The sequence below is a fragment of the Salvia hispanica genome, chromosome 4 (genome assembly GCF_029641045.1).
Source record: "Salvia hispanica isolate PSC_SH4W2 chromosome 4, Shi_PSC_v1, whole genome shotgun sequence".
Taxonomy (NCBI): Eukaryota; Viridiplantae; Streptophyta; class Magnoliopsida; order Lamiales; family Lamiaceae; genus Salvia; species Salvia hispanica.
The window spans coordinates 58,483,059-58,510,572 of record NC_142695.1 but is presented as its reverse complement, the minus strand read 5'-3'; the positions used below and the strand labels follow the sequence as shown (position 1 = coordinate 58,510,572).

The following is a 27,514-nucleotide window of genomic DNA, read 5'->3' as shown; positions in this document are numbered from 1 at the left end:
CAATTTTAATCATCATTCATCATCCAAATATAAGTGTTTAATTTGATCCTTATGGTAAGATTACGCATATCTAAAAATACATAATGTGACATTTTCTACATAGAATATTACCATACAACACCGTGACATGAGAAAAATCCAAATGCACTACAAATTTGTATGTAATTATTAAAGTTTGAAAAAAAAACATAGACTAGACACATGTACTTTTGATTGGAAAAAGTTACTACAAAGATTGAGACATTAAGTAATGGGGATAAAAATGTGTTCCATGGCAATAGAGGTGGTGGACCCAATTGAATGCTCCAACACCATGAAAACTCTATCTACATATCTTGTTGAAGTAAAATATTCATTATAAAATCATGGAATCTGTGAAAGTAATATAACAGTTGACATGAATCACATGATGCAATTATTTGTGTAGTTATGCTCCTCTTTAAATTATTCTACTACGTCATACAATTTTGAACAATTCTTACAACATCAACATTTATTAGAAATTTTCAGTTTAATTGATCATTTGTTCGAATTCTTCAAGCAGCCTCAAAATCTGCACTCTTCTCCTGTGAGTCTCTCTCTCTCTCTCTCTGTTTGCTATCGTCGTAGGTTTGGTTTGGCGCCGTCTGTGTTTTTGTTGGGGTGTTGTTGTGTTGTTGTTTGGTTTTTGGTTATTAGAGCAATTTTAAATATTTAAAGTGAAAAACAATCTTATATATATTCATATGATCATTTTTTAGCTAAATTCCCACTTAATTTGTTGTCGATTGTTGCTTTTACTATGTTGTTTTGTTTGGGTGTTAGAAATGAGTCACTCGTCCTCAAAAAAAGGCTCATAAAAGGGGAGTCTTATCCACTCTTTTACAGATTTATATAGATAAGATAGGATCAGCAGCAGATTGATATAAGAAAAAGATTTAGATATTTAACACGCCCTTGCATGTATGGATCGGAATGAACATCGGATCCATCACGTGGGTAGACAAAACAAGATGCAGCATAAGATTTCATCATCGATTTGGGCCAGAATTAAGATCAGACTTCCATTCATGAGGTAAAGAGATTCATCATCAATTTGGGTCTGCTCTGATTTCCATGATAGAAATGAATCACTCATATACATATTAGATAAAGAGAAATTCAAGTCGATGTAGATTTAGAGATTCAATAGGGTAGGTTTGGGTTGGTTACACATCTGTGTTTTCGTTGGGGTTTAGTTTTGTTGTTGTTGAAGTTGACGTTGATGTTGATGTTGATGTTAGTTTTAAGTTAGAGATCTTAGTTTTTTTATGTCGAACCATTAGATCGGGAACCATTTGGCTTAGATGATTTTTTTGCATCAAAAGAAAAAATTAGGCACCAAAACTTAAATTTTTGAGTCATCAAAACTTATTGAATCTACCCTTTGTGTTTAAAATAAATAAAGACTTGCTACTATGTATGATTTGATTTATATTCTTTTATAAAGATTTGGTATGCATTATCTTATCACTTTCATTTAGATTAAATTAATATATCTAGAAACTTCACTGATTGGTATTGAAGTTGGACTAGTTCGTCAGAGTACAAATTATTACTATCTTATTATCTATTTTCAAAATTCAAACGTCTAATATGACATTTTAGATGTTTCTAGAGATCTTATTGCCTAATAATAATAATAATAATAATAATAATAATAATAATAATAATAATAATAATAATAATAAAGGTTATTTTTAAATTCTCCAGAGATTTTGTATTTTTCATATTCAATCATTTTTGTCCAATAATTGAGCATGTTCTCGATGCAAATCATAATTAAAAAGGACGCTATAATTTTCAAAAAAGCTATTCAACCACGTGATTTTTGCAGTAAACTTCAATAAATTAGTGATAAGGACCATACAATCGCTTTTGTGTCCTATATTATTGGAATGAATTAAATGCTCAAATTAATTGGTATATGATTTAAATGCTCAAATTTATTTACATTATGTTAACAATTCCTACCTATTCGAATGAGATGGTTGCATCCAACGAACATAAAATTATAGTCATAAATAAAACTATAGTTATCTAAATAAATTAAACGTGTTACTAAATTACTACCAAATAAATTTATAGTTATTCATACTATAAATACAAATAAATCACATTATGGCTGATTAGCATCACTCTCTCGACCTCTAGAGCCAGGAAAAGAGGCGAATTTCTCGTAAATGGCGGCCGAAATCAGCGAAAACTTGCTGATTAGAAACGTAGAAGAAGATGGAGATAAGAAGAGCTCATTAAGTGACCGGATATGGATCGAGAGCAAGAAAATTTGGATAGTGGCGGCGCCGGCGATGTTTTGCCGCTTCACGACGTTTGGGACCGGTGTGATCAGCCAAGCCTTCATCGGGCATGTCGGGTCGAAGGAGCTGGCCGCCTTCGCTCTCGTCTTCACCGTCTTCGTCAGATTTGCTCAAGGAATATTGGTACGCTCATGTCTCTCTCTTCAATATTATCCTAATTTAGTCACAATTAATCGATATTGTTCATATAATATTTTAGCTAATTTTTTTAATGACAAGAAAATTATATTAAAATTTATGAAAATTTATTTGACATAACAATTACTAAATATTTTATTATAGAGTTCAAAGTTGATGATAGTCAGTTGTTTATAGTCAAATTGATACTAGCCACAATTTTTAAAATATATACTATATGAACCACTTCATAGTGATTTGAACTCAAAATAATACTTTGGGGAGAGAAAAGGAAACATTTATTTCTATTCAATATGATCAGGGTCATTTTTGTGAGAGTGATCAGAAATTTAATTTATTTGGCCTAGTATATTTTAAGATAGCCCCAACCCCACTGACATAAGCATATACATTTGCAATAAATAAATTCGAGCTAAAGTCAAATAATATGCAAAATCATTCAAAAAAAGTACTATAATTATAAAAGTCAATATTTATCCAAGTTCCAAAATATGATATCACTTATTCGATTATTTTCAGCATCGAGTAAGAGGTGCTATCAGAACGTGACATCACTTATGCACTTATTCAATTGACGTACTTAAATGACAATATGATGACTCATTTCACGAACTTTTTATGTAGATTCAAATTTTATTTGAGACTTAGAGTCGATCCACCTAAAAATCTGACGAGCTGACTCATCATTTCGTTATTTACTTTTAAATTGGGTAAATTTTTCATAAATTTACGGGCTTTCGAGTTGGATGCAATGTAGCTAGGGATGGCAAACGGGCTAGAGACGCTATGCGGGCAAGCCTACGGGGCCCAACAATACCACATGCTCGGCATCTACCTCCAACGGTCGTGGATCGTCTCGATCATCGCCTCCACGGTCATCCTCCCGTTCTTCATCCTGACGGCGCCTATCCTCAAGGCGCTTGGCCAGGAGGCGGAGATCGCTGACATGGCGCAGTCGATGGCCACGTGGATGATCCCGGTGGTGTATTCGTTCGTCCTCGCCTACACCTGCCAGATGTACCTGCAGGCGCAGAGCAAGAACATGATCATCGCCTACCTGGCCGCGGTCTCGTTGGCTCTGCACGTCTTCCTGTCGTGGCTGCTCACGATGAAGTTCGAGTTTGGGGTCACCGGGGCCATGGTTTCCACGGTGGTTGCGTTTTGGCTCCCCAACATCGGACAGCTGGCGTTTGTCGCCTGCGGGGGTTGCCCGCAGACGTGGAGGGGGTTTTCGATGTTGGCCTTTAAAGACCTCTGGCCCATTTTAAAGCTCTCCCTATCCGCCGGCGCCATGCTCTGGTGAGTTGTCACACAGAACGAGGCAAGTGGCGGATCCAGAATTTTAAAAGTAGATAGTCAAAATTATATTTAAATACATATATAAAAAGACATTGGAGGGAAATATATAATTAATACAATGTAAATAAAATATGATAATAATAAGTAAGATAATTTTTAAAGCGGAGCCAAGGAGCAAATACGGGGAGTTGGGGTGGGCTCGAGCACCCCCAAAGTGGCTTTTAATATACATTTTTTTTATGTTACGCATCGTACTATTCTTAGTTAGTACGATGCAATTACTTTTAATCTTAATGTTATTTACTTATAGCGAAATTTTTGGCTCTGGCACTGACACTGACATCGACATTGGCATCGGCATTGGCATTGACACGTGTTTTAAGAATGAATGTGTGTGTGTGTGTGTTTTTAAGGTTATTTTGAGATGTTGAAGATGATTAGATTGTGTTTTTTCTTTTGGCAGCCTTGAAGTGTGGTACTACCCTGTGATTATCCTTCTTACAGGAAACATGACAAATGCTGAGGTGGCAATTGATGCCCTCTCTATATGGTGAGAGTTCTTGATTTTATTTTCCCCGAATAATCGAATCGCGTATTCAATTTTACGTTTGTAGAGCCGAGCCCCGGGTTTATCTAGCTAACGAGATTTTATCGAGTCGAGATCTGAATAGCATGTTGCATCTTTTCTATAGCCTCAACATTAATGGTTGGGAATTGATGATATCTCTCGGTTTCATGGCTGCAGCAAGGTACCATACTACTCTATTGTGTGTTTTTTATTGTAAAAATGGTACTGATTGATTATTGGATTCGACGGTTTTTAGTGTTCGGATATCGAACGAGCTCGGGGCAGGGAACTCGAAAGCTGCAAAATTCTCGATCGCGACGATTGTGATCACGTCTTTTAGCATAGGATTAGTGTTGTTTGTTGTGTTTATGGTGTATAGGCGGCGCGTGGCGTACCTATTCACCGATAGCGAGGAGGTCGCTGCGGCGGTGGACCACATGGGACCGTTGTTGGCCTTCTCCATACTCCTCAACAGCGTCCAACCGGCTCTCTCCGGTGAGCATCTGTCCATAGTCGTTACGGTGAATGACATTTGGATGAATGCAACATTAGAGAGTCATGAGAACTGACTGCACTGAACGTATAAAGTATCTCCACTTAAATGCACTCAGCGTCATAAAGTACATTTCAGTGTTCTTATAATGCTGGTGATACTTTATACGTTGAGCGCATTAATTTTATACATAAATTAAATGCTCTATTTTGACGATCAGAAAATATGTACACGTGGCAGGTGTTGCAATAGGATCCGGATGGCAGGGTACGGTTGCGTGGGTGAACCTGACCACATACTATATTATTGGGCTTCCTATTGGAATCGTGCTTCTATACTTCCTCGATTGGGGAGTTGAAGTATGTTCTTGACTCAATCCTTTATCTAAATTTTTTGATGAGGATGCCAAACGATGTTGTTTTGAGATTTTCTTCTAAAAATTTACGTGTGAAAATTACAATTTTACCTTTCTTTTTTTATTTTTTTAGATAAAAACATCTCTTTTCACATTTTGTCTTACAAAATGCACTTGTTTTGTAGGGCGTTTGGATAGGGATGATGATAGGCGTGCTCATTCAGTCTCTTGTACTAGTTTGGATTACTTATAGAACAAATTGGGAGAAACAGGTCAGACTCCCCTCTTGATTGAATTATTTTTACAATATTTTCTGTAAATTGCTCTTTTTCTTAATTTTTTTATTGATATTAATGTTTGTGTGGTAAAGGTGGAGGCGGCTCAAGGAAGAGTGAACAGATGGCTTGTGAAAGATGAACATAATTAATTACATGTGGGATTAGAGATCCAAGGGCTTGATGAATGGTGGTTCTACAAAATGCCGGTGATTTTTAATAATATTTTTTTTTATAATTAATAATTTAAATTTCGTGACTATATATGGAGTATTAATCAATCGGGTCCTTTTATATTACTTATAGTATTATAATCCAAAATTAAGATTAAATCTACGCTCTTAGATTTTAAAATGAATGTAAATCTCACGAATTTCAATAAATAGTAAATAAAATATCAATAAAGGGATAAGATCGTCATTTTGTTAACATATTATAATTTTCGTGATCTTTTTTATATCAACATAGTGCATTACAATTATCAACACAGTGACATGAAAATCTCATCACAAGTAGCAGAAAATATCAACACAGTTTTATTGATATGTACATGCATTATATTGAGATTGTTTGATGCATTTATTGATAAAAATCTGCGTATACGAAAACTGAAATAAAAATTATCAAATTTCACCATTCGAACGTCGTCGGAACATATGCAATTGGGATCTCGTTAGAATTCTTATAAAATTTTATATTTTTTGCGAAAAAATAATTTAAATCGAGAGAGTTGCATATATTCAAATTTTTGAGATGATTTTGAAGAGAGAGAAAGTAGTTAGCTTTAACTACTCCATATTTATGAATTGACATTAATACTTTTTGAATTTATTAAATTATTATTTAAATTTAACCACTAGATCTCTTCATTTAACAGCTAGAAATTAGTCTCAATTTTTTTTATATTATTTAGTTAGCAATTGATCATCGACATTAGTCGATATAAATAAAATTGTAATTAGAAAATCCCAGCAGTGCAACTGTTTAAAGAATGCATTATTTCAAGAATTAATTGTGTTCTCTATTCTTCCAATTACTCAAATCATAGTTATAGGGGGTTAGCAATAACTAATTATCTCATGATTATCCATCTAGGATTGAATTGTGTGATTGAATCTCATGAATCAAACATACTACCAATTTATTCTGGGATACAATCTTTCAAACCGAACATTCCCACAGAAATCGTTGTAGCTTGGTGTAAAACATCAACAATATATTGCACATAGATCAGATTTTTACATTACAAAATAATTGCAAATAGATCCAAACCTCTTGGTGTTTCTGGCTGATTTTAAAGTAATAGGACGAAACATACTTTTATCAAACTTCGTGGTTTTTCGGCAATTTGCAATAAATTACAATTACATCGTAGTTTTAGGTATAGATTATTTTATCTACATTTATTCAGTTATTCGTTTGAGAGATGCTTAGAAAATTTATTATCCGGATCATATGTTGTGTGTTCCTCAAAATCGTTTGTTTTGGACGTGTTTCATGGAAATATTTATAGTAATTACTACCTCCGTCCACGAAAATTTGTCCCATTTTTCCATTTTCGTCCGTCCCCCAAAATTTGTCCAATTTCACTTTTACTATTTTTGGTAGTGGACCCCATATTCCACTAACTCATTCCTACTCACATTTTATTAATATAAAAGTAGGACTCACAATCCACTAACTTTTTCAACTAACTTTCCATTACATTTCTTAAAACTCGTATCCGGTCAAACCGGGACGAATTTTCGTGAACGGAGGTAGTAATATACAATGTGTACCGAATAAACTTATTTTTTATATCACATGGAGTATATATAACGGGTAAATTGCACGTAGTGAACACACCTTTAAATAAATTATAGTAGTACTGTATATTGTATAATATACTATTGATTATTGATATATACTACGTGTGATGGGCTTCATGTACAGAAAATAGTTTGCTTTAACTGGCTAAATGTGTTCTTTTTTTATTGGGCCTAAAGCTTTGGTGGAAGAGTGATTAATGTGTAATAGAGAAATGGCGGTTTGTGCAACTACATTTGGCCCTAAACCCTAATCAATACTTCCTCACCACAAATTCATCTCATTCTACATTCAAAACATCATTAATCTCAAATCCTCAACCAATCCTTTGAAACTTAATTAATTCTGCAATAGAGAAATGGTGGTTTGTGCAACTACATTGAGCTTATTGCTTGTGTTCTTGTTCGGATTTGTAGTAAATTCGTCTCTTGCTCATAATCATGTGTATCACGTGGGCGAACACGATGGTTGGACTCTTTTACCCTTGGGAAAGTTCAACCATTGGGCTCAGAAACATAGATTCCAAGTCAATGATGATCTAGGTAAATCTCTTCTATTTTTACTCTCACTCTCTTCGTATGAATGTTTGTGGTCATCAACAAAAGTTATTAGTAAAATTATGATTTGATTTCTAAATACGGAGTATCTTTTTAAGAAGATTTATATCCTAATTCCTTATTCTTGTAATGAAAGAAATATCCTTCACTATCGAAGTGGAGTCAGAAGTGACTGACCCATCGTCACCCCGGCCTTTGGAACTCCTTTCATTCAATTTTTTTTTGATGTGATTCGTACCCTAATTTCTCATTCTTGTAAACCAAAGAGATATTTTTTTTTAAATTGTAACAATGGCTGGTCCATGTGGAATCAAGGGTTGATCGACTCCACTAGCGTTTCAACCTTTCAAACTCCTTTCGTTCAAACGCCACTTCAAATATTCAACCACGTGTTTTTCGCAGTAAACTTCAATAAATTAGGGATAAGGACCATACTATTACTATTTTCAATCGCTTTTGTGTCCTATACTATTGGTATGATTTCAATGCTTAAATTAATTGGTATGACTTAAAATCACAAATTTATTTACATTATATTAACCGTTCCTACTTATAGTGAGATGGTTGCATCCAAAGAACATATAATTATAGTCATAAATAAAACTATAGTAGTACTATTTAAACAAATTAAACGTGTTACTAAATTACTAGCAAATAAATCGTTATTATTTCATACTATAAATACGAAAATACATTATGGCTGATTAACATCACTCTCTCGATCTACAGAGCTAGGAAAAGAGGCGAAGTTCTCATAAATGGCGGCCGAAATCAGCGAAAATTTGCTGATTAGAAACGTAGAAGAAGGTGGAGATAAAAAGAGCTCATTAAGTGACCGGATATGGATAGAGAGCAAGAAAATTTGGATAGTGGCGGGGCCGGCGATGTTTTGCCGCTTCACGACGTTTGGGGCCGGTGTGATCAGCCAAGCCTTCATCGGGCATGTCGGATCGAAGGAGCTGGCCGCCTTCGCTCTCGTCTTCACCGTCTTCGTCAGATTTGCTCAAGGAATATTGGTATGCTCATGTCTCTCTCTTCAATATTATCCTAATTTAGTCTTCATATAATATTTTAGCTGATTTTTTAAAATTATGAAAATAATTTGACATAACAATTACTAAATTATTTCATTATAGAGTTCAAAGTTGATGATAGTCACTTTGTATATAGAAATATATATATATATATATATATTAAAAATGACAACACGCTTAAAATGACACTGTAACACCACGCTAGACTGCAATATTATACTCCCTCTGTCCCATTAAAAATGCAACGTTTTCCTTTTTTGGTTGTCCCATTAAAAATGAAACGTTTCCTTAAATGAAAACAACTCTATCTCTACTTTTTCATCTCTCTTACTTTACTCTCTCTTCATTAACTCACAAACCAACACTGCATAAAATCCCGTGCCGATTCTCAAATGTTGCATTTTAAGTGGGACGGAGGGAGTATATGCTAGACTGCAATAGTATAAACACTAGACAGCAATCTACAACAAATCTATAGATTGCAGTCTAGCGTATTGGATATTGCAGTCTAGCGTATTGGATAATGCAGGCCGCGTCACCTTGCAGTCTAGAGTATTGGATATTGCAGTCTAAAGTATAGGATGTTGCGGTCCGCATAAATTTACACTTCCGAATTTTTTATGATTGCCACATGGCAGCTGATTATTCGTCCACGTGTACAAATGATTGGCTATGAATGGTGGTATGGTGTTATTTTAAGACGGGTTGTCATTTTAACACATCCCTATATATATATATATAAACCCACCCTGAAAACCACGGTGTGTGATCAAATACTAACTTTTTACAGTAATAACTAAATATCAATTTTGTATGTTAAAAATATCAACACAAAGACATAAATTTATCAATTTTTTTGTGTTGATAAACTTATGTCTTTGTGTTGATTTTTAATTTTACATGTTGTATTGATATAATTATGTCTTTATGTTAATAATTTTAATACATATAATTGAAAATTATTATAAATTAGTTAGCACACTAACGCAACCCAACCACTTCATGGCTAGTGATTTGAACTCAAAATAATACTTTGGGGAGAGAAGAGAAAACTTTCTTATTTATTATACATTTATTTCTATTCAATATGATCAGGGTCATTTTCATGAGAGTGGTCACAAATTAAAGTTATTTGGCCTAGTCTATTTTAAGATAGTCCCCAACCCCTCTGACATAATAATAAATAAATTCGAGCTAAAGTCAAATGATCACTTATCAGATGCAAAATCACCCAAATGGAAGTACTATATTAGTACCAAAATATAACATCACTTATTGGATTATTTCAGCTGTTGAGTAAGAGGTACTATGTGACATCACTTATGCACTTATTCAATTGACATAGTTAATTGACAATATGATGACTCATTTCACGACCTTTTTATGTGGATTCAAATTTTAATTAAGACTTAGCTAGAGTTGATCAACCTAAAAATCTGACGAGCTGACTCATCATTCGTTATTTATGTTTAAATTGGGTAAATTTTTCATAAATTTACGGGTTTTCAAAGCACCGGGGCACATTGTACGAAAAAAATGCTGAAAGTCGGACGCAATGCAGCTAGGGATGGCAAACGGGCTAGAGACGCTATGCGGGCAAGCCTACGGGGCCCAGCAGTTGCACATGCTCGGTATCTACCTCCAGCGCTCGTGGCTCGTCTCGATCATCGCCTCCACGGTCATCCTCCCTTTCTTCATCCTGACGGCGCCTATCCTCAAAGCGCTAGGCCAGGAGGCAGAGATTGCGGATATGGCGCAGTCAATGGCCATGTGGATGATCCCGGTGGTGTATTCGTTCGTCCTCGCCTACACCTGCCAGATGTACCTGCAGGCGCAGAGCAAGAACATGATCATCGCCTACCTGGCCGCGGTCTCGTTGCCCCTACACGTCTTCCTGTCGTGGCTGCTCACGATGAAGTTCGAGTTTGGGGTCACCGGAGCCATGGTTTCCACGGTGATCGCATTCTGGCTCCCCAACATCGGCCAGCTGGCGTTTGTCGCCTGCGGGGGTTGCCCGCAGACGTGGAGGGGGTTTTCGATGTTGGCCTTTAAAGACCTCTGGCCCATCTTCAAGCTCTCCTTGTCCGCCGGCGCCATGCTCTGGTGAGTCATCACACAGATAGACGCCGAGGCGAAGCTAGGATTTTAAAAATAAATATTTATATACTTATATAATTGGAGGGAAATGTAGAATTAATGCAACTTAAATTAAATATGATAATAATAAGGCAACTGCTGAAGCGGAGCCCAATCCACTTGGCTCTGCTCCAACACATATGGGGAGTGGGGTGGGCTCGAGGACCCCCAAAGTGGCTTTTAATCTAAAAATTTTAATGTCACGCATCGTTCTATCGATGCAATGACTTTTGATGTTAATGTTGTTTACTTATAGGGTGTGTTTGGGAACATGGATTTGGAGCTATGGAATTGGAATTGGAATTGGAATTGGAGGCTCCAATTCCAGTTCCAATTCCATTGTTTGGTATCACAAAAATGTATAGAATTGAAATTGAATTATATTTCTAAAATTTTCAATTCCATGATTTGAATTCCATATCAAAAGTAGAAAATTGTAATTCCAAATAGTCATAAAATTAGATAGCTTCACTACCCACTATACACATTTCACACACACTACACAAATTTCACACACTACACACACTACACACATAACACACATTTCACACACTACACACAATTCACACATTTCACACACTACACATATTTCACACACTACACACACTACACGCATTTTACACACTTCACACACTATACAAATTTCACACACTACACACAATACACACATTTCACACACTTCACACACTACATACACTTCACATACTACACATACTTCACACACTACACACACTTCACACACTACACATACTTCACACACTACACACATTTCACATATATCACACACTACACACTACACAAATTTCATACATTTCACACACTACACACATTTCACACACTTCATGCACTTCACACACTACACAAATTTCACACATTTCACACTATACACACACTACACAAAATACACACGATACATACATTATACACAAAATACACATACTACACACATTACACACTAAACACACACACGACACAAATTTTACACAAAATACACGCACTACGCACACTATAACCAAAATACACACATTATTCACAAACTAAAATTTCAAAATTGGCTCAATTTAAACTTTTGAAAAATTTTAGTTTTTTCATTCAGATCGAAAAAAAAATCTAGAACTGAAAATAAAATAAAAAATTGGATGCTTGAAATGTGTAAAAGTGTGTAAAGTGTGAAGTGCGTGAAATTTGTGTAGTGTGTGAAGTGTGTGAAATATGTGAAGTGTGTGTAGTGTGTGTAGTGTGTGAAATGTGTGAAGTGTATGTAGTGTGTGTAATATGTGAAGTGTGTGTAGTGTGTGAAATGTGTGAAGTGTATGTAGTGTGTGTAATATGTGAAGTGTGTGTAGTGTGTGAAATATGTGAAATGTGTGTAGTGTGTGTAGTGTGTGAAGTGTGTAGTGTGTGAAATGTGTTTAGTGTGTGAAGTGTGTGTAGTGTGTGAAATGTGTGCATTATGCAGATATTTACCGAACATGTCAATTCAATTTCATATCAATTCTTCATTTTACCAAACATGGGATTTGGAATTGAATTCCTTCCAATTTAATTCCATAGAATTCCAATTCCAATTCCAATTCAAACAGAGCCATAGTGAAATTTTTAGCTCTAGCTCTGGCACTAACACTGACATCGGCACTGACACTGACACTGACACGTGTTAAGAATGAATGTGTGCGTGTGTGCGTGTGTGTGTGTGTGTGTTAAGGTTATTTTGATATGTTGATGATGATTAGATTGTGTTTGATTTTTTGGCAGCCTTGAAGCGTGGTACTACCCTGTGATTATCCTTCTCACAGGAAACATGACAAAGGCTGAGGTGGCAATTGATGCCCTCTCTATATGGTGAGAGTTCTTGATTTTATTTTCACCGAATTACATAATAGTATAATCGAGTCGAGCCAAATATTAATATTCTCTGATTCTCATATTTAATTTAACGTTTGTTGAGCCGAGCCCCGGGTTTATCTAGCTAACGAGCTTTTATCTAGTCGAGATCTGAATAGCTTGTTGCATCTTTTCTATAGCATCAATATTAATGGTTGGGAATTGATGATATCTCTCGGGTTCATGGCTGCAGCCAGGTACAATACTACTTACTCTATTGTGTGTGTTTGTGTTTTTTATTATATAATATGGTATTGATTGATTATTGGATTCGACGATTGTTAGTGTTCGGATATCGAACGAGCTCGGGGCAGGGAACTCGAAAGCTGCAAAATTCTCGATTGCGACGATTGTGATCACGTCGTTCAGCATAGGATTAGTGTTGTTTGTTGTCTTTATGGTCTACAGGCGGCGCGTGGCGTACCTATTCACCGATAGCAAAGAGGTCTCTGCGGCGGTGGATCACATGGGACCGTTGTTGGCCTTCTCCATACTCCTCAATAGCGTCCAACCGGCTCTTTCCGGTGAGCATCCGTCCATAGTCGTTATGGTGAATGACATTTGGATGAATGCAACATTAGAGAGTCATGAGAACTGACTGCACTGAACGTATAAAGTATCTCCACTTAACTGCACTCAACATCATAAAGTACATTTCAGTGTTCTTATAATGTTGTTGATACTTTATACGTTGAGTGCATTAATTTTATACATAAATTAAATGCGCTATTCTGACGATTGGAAAATATGTATACGTGGCAGGTGTTGCAATAGGGTCCGGATGGCAGGGTACGGTTGCGTGGGTGAACCTGACCACATACTATATTATTGGGCTTCCTATTGGAATCGTGCTTCTATACTTCCTCGATTGGGGAGTTGACGTACGTTCTCGACTCAATCCTTTATCTAAACTTTTTGACGAGGATGCCAAACGACGTTTTGAGATTTTCTTCTCAAAATTTACGTGTGAAAATTACAATTTTATCTTTTTTTCACATTTTGTCTTACAAAATGCACTTGTTTTGTAGGGCGTTTGGATCGGGATGATGATAGGCGTGCTCATTCAGTCTCTCGTACTAGTTTGGATTACTTACAGAACAAATTGGGAGAAACAGGTGAGAGTAGATGGTCCCTCTTGATTGAATTATTTTTACAATATTTTGCTATAAATTGTTCATTTTATTTAATTATTTATTGTTCTTAATGTTTGTGTGGCAAAGGTGGAGATTGCTCACGGAAGAGTAAACAGATGGCTTGTGAAAGATGAACAAAATTAATAATGTGGGATTACAGATTCAAGGGCTTGATGAATGGTTCTTTATAATTTTAATTTCAAATAGTAATTAAATTGGAGATGGTGGAATGCTATATATGGAGTGTTACAGATCCAAGGGCTTGATGAATGGTGGTTCTGGAAATGCCTATCATTTTCAAATAATAATTTTTCTTGTTTATTAATAATTTAAATTTCGAGAATGCTATATATGGAGTATTAGTCAAGGATCCACTTATATTACATATAGCATCATAATCGAAAATTAAAACCAAATCTACGTTTTTAGATTTTAAAATGAATGGATGAAATTGTATATGCATTATATTGAGATTGTTTGATGCATTTATTGATAAAAATCTGTTTATCAACATATTCGAAAACTGAAATAAAAATTATCAAATTTCATCATTCGAATATTGTCGGAACATATGCAATTGAGATCTTGTTAGAATCATTATAAAAGTATCTTTAATTTGATATATTTTTTGCGTAAAAATAATTTAAATCGAGAGAATTACGTAAATTTAAAGTTTTGAGATGATTTTGAAGAGAGAAAGAAGTTACTCCCTCCGTTCCATATGTTAATAGAGTCATTTTCCTATTTTGGAACGTTTAAGTTAATAGAGTCATTTATAGTTTTGGCAAAAATTAATTCTGCATTTTACTTTATTCTCTTTTTTTTTATCATCCTTTTAAAACACTATTTTAAACTCCGTACCAAAAAGAAATTCATCTATTAACAAGGAACGGAGGGAGTAGTTTTAACTACCCTTTGACTTTATTTAACTATTATTTAAATTTATATTATAATACATTATTTATTACCCCATCTAAGTGGAGTAATTAGTTAGCACTCTATTAATCAATATAAATAAAATTGTGGAGTAATTAGAAAAGCAATACTGTCACTCTAATCATTGTTTGACTATTTGCTGTACAAATCAGAGATCCATCCATGGCAGCAGTTTTCGCAGCTCTAGCTTCTCTTCAAAACAATATCCACCTTATCCACAATCACCCCAACCATACCTTTCCCTTTGAGGAAGATCAGATTCAATCCCTGTGCGAAAACGTCCTTTTCCTGATCGATTTCATGAAAAGCTACGACAATTCTCATGGATCCAGAAGAGAAACAGCAGAAGCTCTAGAGACGCGAATTGCGCGCGCAGCTCACGTCGCAGAAGATGTGATCGAAGCACATATGGCGGATCAGATCAGATGTGGAGAGACTCGAACGCCTCGTTTCCTGCTGGATCTGCACAAAGCAACCCAAGGAACGGATTACATGAGGAGAAAGGCGTTGAATCTGAGATCGCGAAGCGGAATGTTGGAGCCGAAGTCTACAAATCCATCCGCATCCGCAAATCCAGCGCCTCTTCTCACCTCTTCCATGGTCGGATTTGATGATATCTTAAGCAAGCTTTTGGTTCTGCTCACCGGAGCTCCCTCAAGTCAGCGAGTAGTCATCTCCATCGAAGGCATGGGGGGAATCGGTAAGACTACTCTCGCCATAAACGCGTTTCAGCATCCCTGTATCGTGCAACACTTTGATGTTTGCCTCTGGGCAACAATATCTCAGGAGTATAGCATTCACAAAATCTTGGCACACCTCTTGTCTTGTATAAGAGGAGGATCTGCTAGCGGAACGGTTGATGAGGCGCGAGAGAGGTTGTACAAGAGCTTATTCGGGCAGAGGTATTTGATTGTTCTAGACGATATGTGGAGCCTCAAAGCCTGGGATGATATGAATGTGAGATCCTTGTTTCCGGATACAAACAATGGAAGCCGAGTCGTTGTGACTACTAGGAATACGAATGTAGCCAATCACTTGGCCGATCATCGCATTGCAATGAGGTTTCTAGATGGAGACACTAGTTGGGATCTATTTTGTCAAAATGCATTTGCAGGAAAACAAGGTTGCCCTCCTGAGTTGGAGGAGACTGCGAAGAAGATCGTTGCACGGTGCAAAGGACTTCCCCTAGCAATTGTTGTTGTCGGAGGCCATCTCAGGAAGTCCCCAACGGCTCTAGCCTACTGGGAGAATGTTGCACAATCAATTTCGTATTCTACAGGGAACGACGAGCAATGCTTGAATGTGTTATCTTTGAGTTATCGATACTTGCCTGCTCATCTAAAGCCGTGCTTCCTACTCCTTGGAGCGTTTCCAGAAGATGAAAAGATTTACGCGCAGGATGTTCTTAAGCTCTGGATCGCTGAAGGATTTATACAACGTTTTAACGCTTCCCGCTTGGAAGAGGCTGCAGCGTGTTATTTACGGGATCTTTATATGAGAAATCTCATTTTACTGGATACATTGGACTATAAGGGAGATATAGCAGTATTTAAAGTACATGATCTAGTAAGAGAAATGTGCCTACAGACTGCCAAGAAAGAGGAGTTTTTTTCTGTATTCCAAACTTCAGCAGCCATAATAACTAGGGAGCGCCGCGTTGTAATTAGTGGAGAAGTGAATCATGAAATAATAGCCCCGGATGCTCCAGTCCGTTGCCTGATATGCATTGAAGGTCGTTACGATATAAACACTCTGTATGACTTGAAACTGTTGAGAACGTTGAGTAACGTTGCTACGACATTCATAAGTGAGTCTATTTTCCAGCAAGTTAACTTGCGGTACCTTAACGTGGATCTTGTTTACATCCCTCGCCCTGTTTGTTATTATCTTCCCTCGTCGATATCATTGCTCTGGAATCTGCAAATATTGACAATTATAGTACCGGATCAATCGAAAGTGATTGCACCGTATGGGATTTGGGAGATGCTGCAGCTTAGGCAGATTGAGGTCGACGCGATTTGTCTCATTGATCCGCTTCCGGTAGATCAAGCAGATGAGTTGGTTATGAGAAATCTATGCACACTTTTGAAAGTGGAGAATTTCAGACTTAGTGAAGAGGTTTGCAAGAGAATCCCGAATGTGAGAGAACTAAAGTTATCCTATTGTGAAGAAGTAAGTTGGCCATATTACTGTCCCCGCAATCTTGGCTGCTTCCATCAGCTGCAAAACCTGGCATTGCAGTTTGATTTTAATTCCAAGTGGCGCGAGTTCGCCACGAGCCTCACTTTCCCAAGCTCTCTCCGGGTGCTGCGGTTAAGCGGCTGTGGTGTTGATTGGGAAGAGCTGACAACGATGGTTGGATCATTGCCCCGTCTTGAAATGCTTTCGTTGTTTCCAAACTCGGTCGTTGGATCTGTCTGGACACCCGTTGAGGGCAAGTTCTGTCGCTTGAAAGCCTTGAAGATTTATGGCTGCAGTGATTTAGTCTGTTGGAATGCTGACAGATCCCATTTTCCAGTCCTCGAAGATCTTCGTCTAAGAGACTTGTCTGAGCTGATTGAGTTCCCTTCGGACGTAGGAGAAATAGCAACGCTTGAATGCATTGATTTGAGGTTTTGCAGCGCGTCATCGACTATTTCAGCGATGAGAACACTGGTGGAACAAGAGGAGCTTGGTAATGAGAGCCTTCGACTTACTGTATATTTTCGGGGTGACGAGGAAACAATTGAGAGCTTCAAGAATGAGATTCGAGAAGAGGGTCTCGCCAGCAGTAATTTGATCCTGCGTCTCATGAGTACCTAATAACTTCCATATAATTTTTTGTTTTGGTTTTTGGTGGTTTCATGTTGACACTAGGATGAGCATATTAATCATCTGATTCTGCTCCTAATATGTCAAGGTCATTTATTCCACATAACTTTCTTTTGCCCTTCATTTCAAATTTATTGTTTTTTAGTCTAATTATAAAATTATTAAATACTCCCTTCCCTTCGTCCCGAGTATTCTCAATGAGTCGTATTTCGTTTTGGGTTGTGTCCATATAGGTAGGGATGTCAGTATAGTCTACAACCTGTGGTTTGACCCAAATTGCCCACCAATTTTATAGGGTTAGGGCTGGAAATTTCTATCCCGATAAAACTAAAACTCGATTAGCCCGCAACCTGTAGTCAGACCCGAAAACCCGATACAATTTCTATTATTCTATTTTTTTTACTCCTAATTAGACACTTCATTGATTAATTTTATAATATAGATAACTAAAAACATAGTAACTTTCAATTTTATATTAAATATAAAAATTATATATTAATTTTTTTTTTATTATAATAATTGATAAAACTTAAAAACTTCAAATTCAATAAAAAAATATTTAAAATTTCACGAAATATCTCAAATATTAGTATTTGATCATGTTTATGATTGAATTTAAGCATATATCTCAAATTTATCATAATTAAATATTTTACATTTTATGAACATAAATAATTTTCATCATAGCTTATTGGATTGATCGCATATTAATCTTATCAGTAACACAACTCGATTAACCCGCTGGGCTAGCCCGAAACCCGAGCCTTATGAATGGTTCTTAATAATTTAAATTTCAAACAATTAAATTGGAGATGGTGGAATGCTATATATGGAGTGTTATCTAAATAAAATGGTACTACTAATTTCTTCCATTCACTCATTTGTATACATTACTTTGATGAAAACATATACAGAACACACTTTGCAGTTAGCAGCTACTCCCAAACATTACTAACAGACTCAACAATTCAGCTATTTCCCAAACATAGATGTTCTTTGTTTCTCAAGTAATTCCTTCAACTTCTTGATTAGCTTCGGATCCGAGCACATGTAGTCCTGTAACGACTCCCTCAGAGACTGCAGTAACTTCACGTGATCCTCGTCTGGATCGGAGTTGAGTAGCTTTGTAAACAAGTTCTTCCAGAGATCGACTTTCCAGTACCTAAACAAACAACAAGCATTGCTCATGGATTCACAACAACGTGTTGGAAGGTGAAACGAAGAGAGTGAAGAGTTTGCACGGACCGCTTGTAATGTTCTTTGGGCTGGTAATGGAAGCCTCCTTCTGGAGATGCTATCTTCTCAATCTTCATGTATTTGTTGTGTAGCATCATGTGAACTATAACGCACAGGCCGTACAAGTCCACCTAGAACTCAATCCGAACGTTTTCTCATCATGAATCGTATAAATGTAGCATGTACATGATTACCAGCAGATGTAGAACCTTGAGGATAAACAGAATCTCATGAATGAATGTATATATATATACCTGAAATGTCCATGGTTTTTTTTCTTGCATTTCGATGCAACGGAAGCCTGAAGTTCTGCAATCTCCCATGAATTTGGTGCCTTCGGGGAAGGAACTCAGATCTATACCTCTTCCCCAGTCCACAAGGCATAGTCCCTGAATTGTGGAATGGAATCATGAAACTTGATAATATGGGAATATGTTACTATATGAATGTACAATTGCAAAGATGTCCAGAAATAACCTGATCGCCCCATGTTCCAGCTCGAAGGCGGAAATCGTTTACATCCTCTGTTGGATCATCCCTGCCGTTGTATATTATCATAGTTGTAGAATTAGATAACACTGAAGTGATTGAAAATGTCTAAAAGAAAGACTCCAGTTTGATAAGAAAAATATCACCGATTACCTAGAATATCGTATGAGCAAATTATCAGGTTTGAAGTCGCCATGGATCATTGCAGCACAATGCAGAGTTTCTAGCATTTGAAGCATCTCAATGGTGTAATAAATGCATAATACTTCGTCCATGGACCCGCCTCTAACATCATTAGAGTTTATGGCATCCTGCAGATGATTGAATAGGAGTAAGTATTAGGTAAACACTGACTTACAAAAGAACGAAAACAAGTAGATGCAAACCAGTAGTGTCCCATAAGCAAAATAATCAGTGACCAAGACGCTATAGTCGGAATAGAGATGCAATGTGTGAGCAAAGCCAAAACTCTTCCTCTGAAAACCAGAAAACATTGATTAAGAGTTATGACTAATCGATACTAATAGGAATTGTTGTTACTGTATTTACATACTTCTTTTTCAGGAATCCGAATGTCAAGTTGACGGTACATATAAAACTCCCAAGGAAATGGTGGCTTTTGAATCTGTCAGAAAACGGAAGCTTCAGACAAGGGGGAGTGATCACCCTAGATTGAAATCTATACGGTAAGCTGGAATGAACATTATAACTACCTTAAGGGCAACAACATGATCAGGGTTGCTGTCCACATATGCTTTGAACACCTGAGCAAAGCCACCCTGGCCTGCACATCCTCTGATCTGATAATTTTCTCCACCTTCAGGCATGACGAATCAAAACCAGACTGAAGTCAACAGCGGAAGGAATATTATGACATGATTGGTAATTTGGTAGAGTACAAATATCAGCATATAGCAGCTACCATGCATGCTTAAACCACTCGAGACCAAGAACATAGAGTTTCATTAAAGAATTTTATTTCTACCACTGAATCTGTGTTGATTCTATCCTAAGATCAACTGTCTGTATAGACAATACTATAACCTCCATCTTCTGGATGCCCTTGGTTTGCTTGTAACTTCATCTTTTCACTTCCCTGCCTCAAAGTACCTTAACCAAGAACCATTTATAGACATTGCATCTAATATTTCTGGTACAACACCAGGTTGACCAAGCATGGACCATTGTATAGCTAACAACCAGGCAGGGCATTCGGTGTTATTCTATATGCTCCAATACTAGCATATGCATATGCAGCTAAATCAAACTAGCCATTACAGACAGATAGAGAATCAACATACAAAAACATTTAAGAACAGAATATTGATGCTTATGCCAATCATGCATTTTACAAAAAATGCTTACCTATATTGATTTTGATGCTTTTGTTTTTAGCTGATTTCTGCAAGGTGGATAACGACACTTTTCCAGGATATGCTTTATTACTTGATAGGTATCCCTAACAAATATGCAATTTTCTTTAGATACCTTGAAAACAATTTACACATGAAACTTTATATCCACTCATAGATGAAGGCTTCACCTCAAATTGTACAACTTTAGAATTCATTTTCTGCAGTAGGTCTTTGAGGGTTGAGACAGACCATGGATTAATAAAATTATCTCCGTCCTCTACAGAAACACCATTTTTCATCTGCCCAAAGGTGAAAAGAACTTGGATTGTCAGTATTTTCTATCTCTGTAACAGACATTATTAATCTACAGACTCACTTGTAAGCATCAATACCAAACACTATGAGAAAATGTGTTACTTCAAAAAAAAGGCAATTCCCTTTCCTCTATACTCTTTAATATAGTGTCTGGACAGAATAGGATGAATGAATTCCATCATACCTTTTGAAATGATTCGTTAGATACCCTTTCAGACATCCTCTCGAGAAATAGAACCTGAGCTTTTTTAAGTCTCCCCAGTGGCTGAGCATTTCTGATAAGCAAGAACACCTTTATTATAGTGGAATATCAAAAATCATACTACTATAAAACTATCAATGTGAATGAGAAGTTAATAAACCTTGAGATGCCAAGATGATAAATCATGCAAGCATCTATCAGTTTGCCTTTCGCTTCCAGAAACAAAGCGAATGATTCATAAAGCAGTGCTTTGTGTACACAAATCCTGTGCTCCTCCATTTCCTTAAACACTCTTTCATAATCTGAGCTACCATCCATCTAGAAAATATACAAAATAACATGAATATTCCCAAAAACGAGAGGCACATTTTTTACATCAGAAACTAGCACATTCATCCAACAGCATTTCTGTTGCATCAGATCACGAACATAATCCATAAAGTGTGAATTCAACTTAACCAATCGAATTAACCAAAAATATCTTACAATTCATAAAATCACTTATTAGAGTGTATATTCAGCTGAAATGAACATAAAACCACAAAATACCCAAGTAGACTGAAGCTAAAACATAACAGTAATCAAAACGATTAACAAAAGAGGAATAAACATTACATAGAGGAACCAGATCTTGAGAAATCTGATGTCGTCTCGATACCGCGGATCGGACTTGAAGCTATGAATGCAATTCGCAACGAGCGCATCGAAATCCGCAAAATCGATTTGGTCGCTCGAATTTTGAATTCGCAATGCCTCATAAATTGACCTTGAATTCGCATAAAATACAAATAAATTGGGGAAAAGTGCAAATCTGTATGACAAAATTAAGTGACCGAAGCAGATAACTCACTGGAGAAAAGGTAAGATAGGATCATCGGTAGCGGAGGAGGATACGCCGTTGACGTTGCCGGAATTTCTCGAAACGACGGCCATGATTTTCTCAGATTCTTCCTCCGACGTGAAGCACGAAAAATGTGTGTTTGAATATTTGAAATGTGAAATCAAGCGGGAGTACCTTTCTTTCTTTTTGGTCCCTGCAGTTATCTTAATTACTTAAAAAACCCTATGCCTCATTTGCTTTTTAATATTGATAACAATTGTACAAAATGAATACTCTCTCCGTCCGCGAATAAGAGTCCGTTTTTCTATTTTGGTCCGTCCGCGAATAGGAGTCTCGGTTCATTATTACCATAAATGGTATAAAGGCCCCACATTCCACCTACTCATTCCACTCACATATCATTTAAAACTAATATATACAAGTGGGACCACATTCCACTAACTTTCTTTCACCCACTTTTCTTAACATTTATTAAAATCCGTGCCAGAATGGAATGAGACTCTTATTCACGGACAGGTGGAGTAAATGATTATGATCATAAATATAATTTCTAATTATTATGATCACAAGTATGATTACATATATTATGGTGATCTTTGAGAATTCTTAAAAATGAGAGCTAAGAGCCAATTAAATGCTTTAGATTTCTTAAACCAATGTGAAAATGGTATGTCCTTTTAAAGCTAAAATAATTATGATATATTCTAAAATTATGAAAGAAAATTATGGTTTAAGTATAATGATTTTGAATTTCAAAGTAATAGAGGGTGCATGAGTTGGTAATGATTTTGAATTTGGGCATGAATGTTTATGTATTTCATGATCATCCATCAAGATATAGTAATAGTAGTACAACATAATGTGAATTAGGGACGTGATCAAATACAAACTCTAAATATTGTACAAACTTCAAACTATGATCTGGACCATTAGAAAATATCAACAGATCATGAAATAATAGCAACAAAAAATGTCAACACAATGTCAACGGTTGATGTTGTGTTGAAATTGTGTTGACATTGTATTGATATTGTGTTGATATCAGAATCTTGAAATTTTATACTGTGTTGACATTATGTTGATATTGTGTTGAAAAAGTTTGGAGTTTGTACAATATATGGGTTTGCATTTTATCACTACCCATGTTAATTAATTATAGAATATTTATATACCTAAAAATCGGAGTAATACACCATACTATAATCATATACAAGTTCTAACAAACAATAGAGAATTAGAGATAGCCCATCATAGATCTCAAAATTACCACATAAATAAATAAAAGACATACTCCTACTAACTAATTAAGTCTTTAATAATAACTTAATATCATATGATGAGGATTAATGACAGAAGAGAGGGAGCTCAATGAGATTGATTATCGGACATGGAAATGTTTGTAGGTTGAATTTTCTTGGACACTCATTTGAATCCTCCCCCTATCATCCACTTGTCCACACACCATCTCTTTCCCGCCGCCGCCGCCCTTGATGCGGCCGCTCGTCGACCCTTCTCCGTCTCCCGGATTCTTCCTCCGCCTCTCGTTGTGGCCGGCTAACCGCCTCCGACAGCTCCTCTTTGCGTCGTCGAATTCCGAGAGCTCATGGAACTTGCACAAAATCGCAGGATATGTTAAGATATTCAAGATAGTGGTGGATACGAAAAAATAGTCCGACACGGCAAAGAAAGTCGTATCCTTAACGTCGGAAAGCAAAAGCGGTGCGGTGGCCGTCATTGACAATGAGCTATTGTACCAGCTGGTGATCGATGACTCTTGAAAGACAAAATTTAATGGTATTTTTCGACGACCCTGATCACAGGCGATTGGTGGGGGCCCACCCCACCTAGATCCACAGTTAATTATAATAAAATGATAATGACAATCTCATGCCTAATAAATGCCCATATTAGTCAATTTCATTCCAATCACACTGCACCGGTAATTTGATAATAACATCATCGAGATATTTATACATAGACAAGACAACTAAAAGTAACATTTTTCATAACAACCACCAATTTTTAACAAAGTAATAGTACTAGTACACAATAGTAACTTTTACATGGCAATAAATACTATAGAAAGCATCATAACTTACTACTCCTTTTAATTTATCCAGCAATACAAATCTCATTTGTCATTTTGATTCATTCAATTCAACTCTCAATTTACATATATAAATATTCTAAATGGATATAGACTCCATATTTCCTTAACTCATTTCAGTCGTATTTAAGTTTCAATGGATCCAATATATAAAACTCAAACTCACATTCCACTAATTTTTCTCAATTCATATTTATTTATATCTTTAAACTAGAAAAAATAAGACTAGTATTTGTCAACTTAGGAAGTTATTCATAAGGATGAATTGACTCACTTAAAAACACTAACAACAATTTTATTTAAGGAATTTCTTTAGAAAGTTTATAAAAACTATAGAAACCAACCATTTTAACACATATATAGAAAGATTATAAAAACTATAGAAAATCAAGAATTCATGCATTAGTAAAGAAAATCAATAATTCATGCAATAGTAAAACAATTAAATAAATACTTATATAAATTAGAAAAAAAAAATTAAATCCAAGGGGGAAAAAGAGGGGAAAAACCTGCTGCATTGCTGGCAGAAGCGCTGGCGGATTCCGGCGACGACGGCGACCTGCGCCTTGGCGTGGTGCTCGCAGACCTTATGGCGGCGGTGGTAAGCCTTGGCGGCGGCGAGATCAGCGGAGCACTTCTCAGCCTGGCAGCTCTTCATGGATGTCTTGGCGCCGGCGACCCTCTTCCTCTTGTCGTCGTCTGGCGCCACGTCATCGTCGTCCGAGGCGGGGGCGCAGTCTCTCTTCATCATCTTCCCCTTCATGGGCTTGCCCTCATTCTTCATCATGTTCATGGAAAATAAATAGTAGTGATCAAAATGTTATTATTGGGTGGTGGGGTGAATGTGATGGGAATTTTGAGAGGAAAGGTGGAGTGATGGAGTTAGATGCTTAGGGACCACAATTTCATTTTCTTTTATAATAAAATAAAAAAATATTTTCTATGTGTGTGTATATACAACACTAATTTACGTAAAAACTATGAATTTTGGTCAAATTATGGTATGTCCTGCGACAGTTTTCAATCGGAAAAGCCATGAACTTTAGATTTGTTCGCAATATACTCCCTCCGTCCCCCATTAAGAGTCACACTTTTCCATTCAGTCCGTCCCCAATTAAGAGTCACACTTCATTTTTACCATAAATAGTAAGTAGGTCCCATATTCCACTAACTCAATTCACTCACATTTTATTATAAAACCAATAAAAAAAAATGGGTCTCACATTCCACTAACCTTTTCAACCAACTTTTCTTTACATTTCTTAAAATTCGTGCCCGATCAAAGAGTGACTCCTAATAGGGGACGGAGGGAGTATATATTTTCCCATGAGAAAAAAAACTAGCAAAATTATAGTGTGGAGTATATAATATGGCAAACAATGAATCATACGTGGACTTCATCGTTGGTGAGTCAAACGATGTCATCAATTCGTAAAGAAAATGATGTCGTTTAGTTGAAAAACGTCAATAATATGTACACATGGCAACCTGGTTTTGGGGGACAATTGAGAACAAATCCAAACTTCATGGGTTTTTCTGACTGTTTTTTAAGTTGCGGGACGGACCAAAATTTGATAAAACTTCTTTATTATTTTGACAATTTATCCTATGTATATATATTTGTGTGTGTGTGTGCGTGTGATGTGGAATGTCAAGAACTAAGGTATCTATCTCTATACTTGTGTATGTGGGGAAGCTACCTAGTGAGCGAGTATAGAAGATCACATCAAGGAAAACGACGTGGGATTACTATCGTCCATGGCGTTTTCATGCTTTTTCTTATGGGTTGTGAATTGATTAATCATGTATATGTGTGTATACTAATACTAGTATATAGATATTCTTCATAAGCTTCAAGTAGACTAAATTATAGTGTTGCATTATGGGATCTATATCATGGATAAATTCATGTAAGCCCATAATGTGTCATGAGGAAAGGTATGACTTTAATTGTTTTGGCCTTTTGGGATTGCCGGTTTTATACATCTTGTTGTGGAGCATTGAAAGCATCTTGTAGGACTAGCATATAAGTACTATAGTTGTATTGGTGTGTAAGGTTAATAGCGGGGGATCAAAGAAACGGAATTTGTGGAGTCGGATGCAGTGAAGAAGGTCGGTACTGGCGTCGGAAGACGTAACAATTAATCTATCTATTCACACTCAACCTCACTAAACAATGTTAGAAACCGAACAAGTGCAGTCTATAAACTCTTTTAATTTACACAATCGATATATGACACTGATGTGCGTAACAAATATACTCCGTATATAAATATACACAAAAAAGAAACTAGATCGATAGTGAGAGCCCTAATAAGGATACCATGAAAAGAGGCCCTTAACATCAAACGCGAGGATCCTATCTCATCAAGAACTCATCCACGAATCAAAGTCTCACAAAAAAGTGAAAAAAAAAACACCCAAGAAACAAAAGAGGGATATAAAGCTCCCGTGAGTGGGGATATGTGGGTGGCCCCCTCCACAGTTCAAATAAAGGGCAAAACGTTACACTATAGTTACAACAAAAATTGTACTTAAGGTTTGTTAATTTATGTGAATTTTGTTTAACAAACTTCACAATTGCAATTCCTGTGCTGTGATTGGCCAGAGCTCCTCCTACTGTCCTACGTTGTTCAATCAAAGATCGAAACGTGGTAGAGTTCACTATGTTTCCGATGTAGAGAGAGAAATGTGGTCTCTGTCCTTTCAAAGGTACAACCCTCTCATGCACTAGTGGTGGGGATGTGGATTGCAATGCATGGACAGATGAGGCCAATCAATTTACCAGGTTATTGGGGTTGTACCTTGTTTGTGTTGAGAATTTAAGCTCATGGGGTCCAAGTTGTGTACCTTTGCAAGGTACAACTCTTCAATGCCTCACATGCATGGTGCTTGTTTGTTTCCTTGTTTGTTTTTTTTTGATTTTCTTAATTGGGTGAGATTAGGGTACATGTGTAGAAGAAGTTGGAATTATCAATGCTTTTTGTTGGTTATATTGTGATTGGGCCAATGCTGGATTATATTCAAGTCGGGGTGGGCGTCGAATCGCCTGTCACTCGCTCATATTGGCCGAAAAATTCAATTAAATGTGACTTTTGGTGGTGACGTTAATCCCGCAGTGCAATGACTCTGTCTAGCCGTCTAGATTCACTTTCTTTTTTCCTCGGTATGAGCAATGACAGTCGTACCGCCTCAGCACATTGACACG

At 36.5% G+C, this 27,514-nt stretch overlaps 5 protein-coding genes across 8 annotated transcripts; 3 read left to right on the top strand and 2 right to left on the bottom strand.

Annotated features, from left to right (window-relative positions):
* Nucleotides 1-374: 374 nt before the first annotated feature.
* On the top strand, nt 375-5,763 carry LOC125191874 (protein DETOXIFICATION 21-like). 4 transcript variants are annotated; one of them, XM_089057136.1, is made up of 10 exons: nt 375-568; nt 868-1,054; nt 2,173-2,459; nt 3,236-3,773; nt 4,237-4,323; nt 4,466-4,522; nt 4,598-4,836; nt 5,075-5,193; nt 5,375-5,461; nt 5,560-5,763. In XM_089057136.1, exons 3-10 carry the CDS (start codon nt 2,285-2,287, stop codon nt 5,614-5,616), a joined length of 1,359 nt encoding a protein of 452 aa, XP_088913262.1. In that variant the 5' UTR covers nt 375-568; nt 868-1,054; nt 2,173-2,284; the 3' UTR covers nt 5,617-5,763. The 4 variants fall into 4 exon arrangements, with proteins under 4 accessions (XP_088913262.1, XP_088913261.1, XP_047945260.1 ...); XM_048089303.2 differs by having other exon boundaries at nt 377-568; nt 3,232-3,773; XM_089057135.1 differs by lacking the exon at nt 868-1,054 and having other exon boundaries at nt 376-568.
* A 2,765-nt stretch (nt 5,764-8,528) lies between these two features.
* Nucleotides 8,529-14,384, top strand: LOC125196669 (protein DETOXIFICATION 21-like). The gene is made up of 8 exons (XM_089057137.1): nt 8,529-8,843; nt 10,423-10,964; nt 12,753-12,839; nt 13,022-13,078; nt 13,167-13,405; nt 13,644-13,762; nt 13,910-13,996; nt 14,102-14,384. The coding sequence occupies exons 1-8, from the start codon at nt 8,586-8,588 to the stop codon at nt 14,156-14,158; spliced, it is 1,446 nt and encodes a 481-aa protein (XP_088913263.1). The 5' UTR covers nt 8,529-8,585; the 3' UTR covers nt 14,159-14,384.
* A 670-nt stretch (nt 14,385-15,054) lies between these two features.
* Nucleotides 15,055-18,143, top strand: LOC125195598 (late blight resistance protein R1-A-like). The gene has a single exon (XM_048093732.2). It carries the CDS (start codon nt 15,113-15,115, stop codon nt 17,750-17,752), a length of 2,640 nt encoding a protein of 879 aa, XP_047949689.2. The 5' UTR covers nt 15,055-15,112; the 3' UTR covers nt 17,753-18,143.
* Nucleotides 18,144-18,580: 437 nt separating this feature from the next.
* Nucleotides 18,581-22,367, bottom strand: LOC125194335 (protein kinase and Mad3-BUB1-I domain-containing protein). Its single transcript, XM_048092504.2, has 14 exons — nt 22,209-22,367; nt 21,974-22,124; nt 21,519-21,676; nt 21,341-21,431; nt 21,030-21,140; nt 20,852-20,945; nt 20,200-20,303; nt 20,040-20,111; nt 19,873-19,962; nt 19,640-19,797; nt 19,475-19,535; nt 19,252-19,386; nt 19,007-19,128; nt 18,581-18,923 (listed from the first exon to the last, which is right to left on the bottom strand). Exons 1-14 carry the CDS (start codon nt 22,289-22,291, stop codon nt 18,734-18,736), a joined length of 1,620 nt encoding a protein of 539 aa, XP_047948461.1. The 5' UTR covers nt 22,292-22,367; the 3' UTR covers nt 18,581-18,733.
* A 977-nt stretch (nt 22,368-23,344) lies between these two features.
* LOC125195595 (squamosa promoter-binding-like protein 4) lies at nt 23,345-25,176 on the bottom strand. The gene is made up of 2 exons (XM_089057134.1): nt 24,816-25,176; nt 23,345-24,043 (listed from the first exon to the last, which is right to left on the bottom strand). Exons 1-2 carry the CDS (start codon nt 25,097-25,099, stop codon nt 23,578-23,580), a joined length of 750 nt encoding a protein of 249 aa, XP_088913260.1. The 5' UTR covers nt 25,100-25,176; the 3' UTR covers nt 23,345-23,577.
* Between the last annotated feature and the right edge of the window lie 2,338 nt (nt 25,177-27,514).